The sequence below is a fragment of the Xiphias gladius genome, chromosome 4, assembly GCF_016859285.1.
Source record: "Xiphias gladius isolate SHS-SW01 ecotype Sanya breed wild chromosome 4, ASM1685928v1, whole genome shotgun sequence".
Taxonomy (NCBI): domain Eukaryota; kingdom Metazoa; phylum Chordata; class Actinopteri; order Istiophoriformes; family Xiphiidae; genus Xiphias; species Xiphias gladius.
In genome coordinates, this window is record NC_053403.1 from 9,371,667 (window position 1) to 9,378,402 (window position 6,736).

The window sequence follows — 6,736 nt, forward strand, 5'->3', positions numbered from 1 at the left end:
TAAATATTTTAAAATGTTTTTTCAAAATTTCAAAATGTTACATTAAAGGTCAAAAGTCTTGACTTCTGTGAACAGATGTAAACTTTTGCAAGGAAAAAGTATAATGTTAGTAAAACGTATAATGTTGCCATGGAACAACAAGAGCCCCATTTCTTTTAAACCTATATTTGTGTACAGTTTGGAAATTACAATGGGCCGAATGAGCTATTGACAGTTCCTTTTTGGTATGTACCACTGAATGTGCTGGTGACTACCAATCAACGACTTCGATCCTGAAGAAATCTTAAAAACCCGATTATTCTCAGGCATGCTCTGAAGCGTTACCTGGCAATTATGATCACAAGATCTGGATCTCCGGAATATGAGAGAATAAGTCTTAATTTCGAGTCACGGTCTCCAAATTCTTCTTTGTCTCGTGAATCCAACGGGCTTCCGTAACTGCAATGTGTTGGACTCCATTTTGAGGGGTTAATCAGCTCGGAGCTAAACCGTTGGGAGCAGGACTGCCACTAATCTCAATGTGCCACTTTGTTTGTGAAAGCTTTTTCTCTGCGAAGGTTGATAGTCACTAACCCCCACACCGCAGTAGAGTGCGGGTCTAAAGCACGGACGGCAGCACGGTTGGTTTGGAGGACAACCTCGACATGCCCACACATGAGCCCAAAAGACACCTCATAAAGGAAGACAATTTACGGGATAAAGAGATTACCTACGAGCTGTGTACAGGTAGCCTTACAGCGAATGCTTTATAAAACTGTGCCTCTGAAGCGCGCTTGAGGAGATAATGGCTAGGCCTGCAGTTAACGTTTGTTTTCAAAGTCAGTTAACTTCCCCTTTGTTTTCTCAGTTAATCAATTAGATGTTTTAGCCATAAAATATTATAAAAGGGGAAAATGCACGAAGCTCAAGGTGCGCTATTCCTCAAATTGCTTGTCTTTTTGTCTGTCCACTCCAACACCCAAAGATTTTCTGTTCAGGGCTTCAACTGATGACTATTTAATTATCAATTAACCTGGCAGTTATTTTTTTCAATTCATCCTCAGTGAAAAATGAACCAAGAGCCCAAGGTCACATCTCAAAATGTCCTGTTTTGTTTGACCAACAGTCCAAAACCCAAATTTGGTTTATAGTAATTTATGATAAAAAGAAAAGCAGTGAATCCCGACATTTTACAGGTTCAAACTAAACAACGTTTGGCATTTTTGCCGATTATTTTTCTTTTGATCCATTAATTGACTAATTGTTTCAACTTTAAACTAGTTTACTATCGTAAAAGAAAAAATCTTCACATTTAAGAAGCTGGAACCAGAGAATGTTTAGCGTTTATGACGACTATGATGAATTCAGTATCAGAGTTGTTGCTGATAAATTCTGTCGATCGACTAATCGATTCATTGACTATTCATTTCTGCCTCATCATGGCATTTGTGTCCTCACACCTTTCCAAAATATAAGAGCTGGATGTGAAACTAAAACCTTTTCTTTTGAATTAATGACTCACGATACCGTCACCCCGTCGCCTCTTCTGTCTGTGCTATCGTCACAAACGGCAACGCGAACAAAAGCCTCACCGTCGATTGAAGTGCATACAGCATCTACGGGGAGCGAACACGGTGCCTGCAGAATAAAGAGCTGATGGACGCAGAGATGGGGGACATTCTGTCCAGCTGTAGAGACAGACTTCAGAGGATGCGGTGTAATAAATGAGGCCAAATTATGCAAACGTGTACATGCTTTCTATCTTATAAATAGAAATAAAGTGTCAAAACTGAAGTGAAGGTAGCGTCTTCTCCACAACTGCAGCCTTTTCAGACAGCCTTGAAAAGCCAAAAAAAAACATTTAATCAGCAGAGCTAGACAATGAATTACATGTTCAAGAGCACCGCTTGCTGCAGGTTAACTGTGTTGTTTGTTTCGTTTTACTGGTCTCACATTTCAAGCTCTGCAGATACAGAGACACACACAGACTTCAATTACTGTTTAACCTTTCCAAAATGTCTCATCTTCAGATCATTACTTTCAATAAAAGCAGCAAATCTAATCTGTAAGCCTGCTGAAAAAAAAACCCCCAACAAGCACCTTTTATTATCCAGTCACACAGAGCCTTGCAAGAAATTCACGCTGAAATCAGTTAATCTGATAAAACATTTGCGGCAGCTTGGCAGTTATATTCTATGATCTTGTTTAATCTGAGGTGACATCTAATCATTTCGGTGTGATGACTTCCCCTGATTGTCCCTCCCTCATCAGGGGCCTGTGAAGGAGGACAAGGCCATGGCCTCCTGGTTCAGCTGGAATGAGCCTTATTACCGGAGCCCCCGGCGGGATCCGGCCGACGTGGTCACCGACACCCTGATGCTGGAGTTCGGCTGGCAGCTGAAGGAGGCGGAGAGGCGGCAGAGGGAGAGGGAGAACGAGTACCGGCGCCTCAAGACCGGAGTGGACTACAGCTGGCTGGCCAGCACGCCTCGCTCCTGCTACAGCATCAGCACCGGGGAGAGGATCGGCCTGGAGGACCTGTGCTCCAAGGTGCCGCCGTCCTGCTGCGGGCTGGTCATACTCAAGTAAGGTGACACTGATCCGACGCAAAAAAGCGGATAAATATTTCAAGAATTGGAGCATAAAGTCGGCTTATAAAATACGATGAATCATTAAAGATTAAACTAGTGGTTCCCCAACTGTCTGGCTTGTACAAAAAAAGCAGTGTCTGGTTGAGGCCCCTTGACACATTTCAGATGTCTCTGAGTTGTAAACTGAGGCTCAAAGAGGTAAAACGATTCAATTTTCCACAATGTACAAACAAAAAATTGAGATCAAAAGTGTAACAAATACCAATTTGTGCCACAGAACTTCCGCTCCCATTAATTACCTCATAACCTATCAGATTTATCTCGTGACCCTTTGGAGGGGCTCGACCCCTAGGCTGAAGACCAGTGGACTAAACTGCCTAACTCTTTGTAACGAAGGCATAAGTACCTCCAACCCAAGCAGCTATAATGGTAAAATAATAATCACGGAGGCCTTTTTCTGGATAACGATCATTTATCTAAGTACTTTTTGCTGAAAAGTACTTCTGCACTTTCATTTAAGTAGGATTGTGAATGAATGAATGAATGAATGAGGGGTTTTTACTTGTAATGGAGTATTTTTACATTGTTGTATTTGTACCATCACTTAAGGAGAAGATCTGAGTACTTCTTCCACCACTGCATAAAGTAATAACAACTAGATGTAATTATTATGTCCTAGGTCATGTTTGTCTTATCTCATTACTACTTTCATTTCCTGTTTTATTTTGTTTCCTTACCTTTTTCTCCTCTCGTTTAAGATCCTCACTTACAGCCCTCGTATATATCGCCCGCCATTGTGATTGTCTGTCCCGCCCTAACGTGTTGCACCTGTGTCTCATTGTGTCTCCCATCTCCCAGTGTATTTAGTCTCTACACTCCCATCCCTCCGTGCCAGTTCGTCTTCGTTCCCAGTGACGAGCTTACCAGCGTTCTTCCCAGTGTTTGCTCTCTGCGTGTGACATAGTTTCTGGGTTGTTTTTTTTTTGGACCCCCCCCCGATTTCGTTTGCCCGTTGCTGACTGCCCGCCTGTGCACCGACCATTGCTTGAGTAAAAGATTTTTTTAGAACTTTTTCCGCCGCCTTTTGTCTGAGTCGTGCTTTTGAGTCCCTGCCTGGTGGTACAACGTCACAAAGGTAGCCCCGGTATTAAAACTGAAAACACGGGGCCGTGAACCTGCTATCACACCCAACACACTCACTGAGAGGCTTTGATATTGATTTAGATACAAGGAATAGTCTGTTGAATGTTATATTCAGCCAACAGTAGTAGTGTACTTATAATGCTAACTATGTAGATTTCAAAATCACTGATTAAAAAACAATTTTTCCTTCCAGGCTTTTCGAGGCCCCCCCCCGCATGAAGGTACAGTCTCAGGAACAGGAGTTTTATAGTTATGGACAAAAATAAGCATCCAATGGAAAAATCAGTCAGGTTATTTGTCCAGTGTGTCCTCTAAATTCCACGTAGATCTGTTCATATGATTTCAAGACAAGACAGACAAACACACTTCAGCATCACTGTTGGCAGAGACAGGGAGACATTTCGTCATGGAAACCAATCAGCTGGCCAACCTCTCTGTCATCCCACACATGCCTCTACGACGCGTTGGCGTCTCTTTAATCTGCAGCGGAGTCGTCCTGAGCTTGTTTGATCATCTGAGTTGCTGACGTCTCCGGTGTCTTCATTAGAGTTTGATAGTTTTTTTTTTTTGGGAGGCACTTCGAGAGGTTGTTAAGGTAGGTGAGCAGCGAGGAGCTAAATTTAGTAAAGTAGATCTTTATAAATAATCTATATAAAAATCATAATCTGTATAAATAAACAAATCTTTTATTCACACACATTTTAAATCATGTCTTTAAAGGTGCAGTCAGTACTTTTTAAATCATAGTAATTAAAATCATAAGCAGAGTTTGATCAAAAATCAGCATTTTGTGGTTCTCAATTTACAATAATTGAAAATATAGACTTTATTTTGCAGTTGAAGTTAAAGAAATGTTCAACAGCATCAGAAAACATCAAAACCATCTTACCTTAAGGTCCACTACTTTATTTTCAAAGAGCTTTTAACCACATCTCTTTGTCTTCCTGAGCAGATAGAGTTTACTCATAACAACAGAATTGCAGTTGAAAGCTCCCGAAAAAGCTAATAGGTGACCCTTAAGCATAATTCCACTACAATTGATAAAAAATATGATTTTCACATTACAGTCAAATACTAACAATGACAGTTATGGTAGATACACTGTAATAAATATGATTCTGGCCCCGAATGTGATCCAGACATCATTTCTCTTCAGCACTGACGCGTTCGTGGCACTGGTCTAAGCAGAAGAAAGAAGGCCAATCATCAGTAAGCTGGTGTAGTTACTGGGAAGCAGATTCCCCAAATAGACGTCTATATAAAGGCCTGTAAGGGCTTTAGCAGCTCTTGTTAGAAGGAGGAGTAATTGGGGGGTTAGCAGGAGAGTGCTGGTCTTGCTGGTGGGGTGCTGATTACTGTTATCCGGGTTGCCTTTTATAACGTTTCCCGTCATGCACCTGCTCTTTTGCACAACGGCCAGAGTAAAATCCTGGCACGACAAAGAAAATCTTGTTTCTAGGCTCGAGGTTCCTTCCTCAGTTCACCTGCATCGGCACTTACTCTTACAGAAATTAGAAAAGATATTGTAGAAGTATTGACACAGCTTTTGGTGCATTATCTTTGCCCGTGTTTGTGGTATTCCATTACATATGAATGTTTAATACATTTTCAAATTTGGCACAAATGTTCACTTGGACTAAAGGTTGAACAGACTAGATTTTGGTGGCCAAAAGTCAAAGGTCAAGGTCACTGTGAATTTCATTACATCTGGCACACCCGTCAGCTCTGGCTCAAAGATGAACTAATTCGATTTTGGCGGTCAAAGGTCAAAGATCAAGGTCACTGTGACCTCACAAAACACATTTCTGGCCATAACTCAAGTATTCACACGTGAATAAGGATAAAATACACTTAATACCTTTTTATTAAATTCCTTCAAAGTCTTCACTACATATATGAGTCTGGACGGACATGGATGTAAACTGCAACTTGACCGGTTGACAGAGGTATACAACCACAAGGTGGTAATTCTAGTTCTTCCTTACCTATGGCTGTGCGTTTGTGTGTGTGTGTGTGTGTGTGTGTGTGTGTGTGTGTGTGTGTGTGTGTGTGTGTGTCTGTTTGGATCAGATGACAGGGATGGAGGCAGCACATCACCTTTGGATGATACACTATTTTGTTGAATTTTGTGAACCAATTCCGTTTCTACTGATTTTTGTGTATTTTTTGATCTTTCAAACCTATCATTTTTCTTAACAGTGGCTATAATCAATACTTTTACATTAACAATGGAGCACATCATTTTGTGTAATATGAAAGGGATCAAAACCACAGAGAGCTATCACCTAATTCTGCAGTTTCCTTCAGCTCTATAGTTTTTTTAAATTATCTTTCAGCTCATTATTTTGGTTTTCCGACCCACATCTTTACTTTTATTTCTCAATTCCAGCAGCAGTGAAAAAAGCTCCAAAAACCTACTGTACACTACCTGCCCAACAGCAAACAAATAGTTATTCTGACATTTGATATGTTCTTTTAAAATATCGATTATAGCCCCTTTAAGTAAAGCTTGAATTTCACCTGATGCAAAACAGCAGCTCAGTTGCATGTGTTGCGCTTTGCTTCGCACAGGTTCAGGGAGGTCATGCAGTCCGACGAGCCCGAGGTGCAGGAGGTGCCCGGCCTGTTCCGTTCCATCCTCCTGGAGGCCCTGGACGACCTGAAGGAGGAGCAGGAGGCACAGCGGCTTGCCCGCCAGTGGAACAACAAACGCTCCATGAGCATGTCCCTGATGAACTTCAGGTCTCGGATCAAGATCAACCCCTTCGGGAGCACGGTGGGGCTGACCTCCACTGTGGCCGTTGGGGCGGGGCTGAGCGACCTCAAAACGGTGTCAGAGGACGTGGAGAGAGGGATGGAGAGGGAGGAGAGGTTGCAGAGGGTATGGAGCATGCCTGACTTCAGATACAAAGGAACCAGCAGCAGTAAGGTTGCTTGATGTGGGACGTTTGAGTGGGACAGATGCTGATCTCCAGGACTGTGCTGCAGTACATTGAGTTCGCACCAGGCGAGGGAGGACGAAT

The 6,736-nt window shown here is 42.1% G+C and overlaps 1 protein-coding gene across 1 annotated transcript; it reads left to right on the forward strand.

Moving 5' to 3' along the window:
* Window positions 1–2,274: 2,274 nt before the first annotated feature.
* Window positions 2,275–6,736, forward strand: rd3 (retinal degeneration 3, GUCY2D regulator). Its single transcript, XM_040126197.1, has 2 exons — window positions 2,275–2,564; window positions 6,285–6,736. The coding sequence occupies exons 1-2, from the start codon at window positions 2,275–2,277 to the stop codon at window positions 6,649–6,651; spliced, it is 657 nt and encodes a 218-aa protein (XP_039982131.1). The 3' UTR covers window positions 6,652–6,736.

Coding starts and splice junctions, on each gene's coding strand:
- rd3 (XM_040126197.1), top strand. CDS start 2,275: ATGGCCTCCTGGTTCAGCTGGAATGAGCCTTATTACCGGAGCCCCCGG. Junction 2,565..6,284: donor TGCGGGCTGGTCATACTCAA/GTAAGGTGACAC, acceptor TGCTTCGCACAG/GTTCAGGGAGGTCATGCAGT.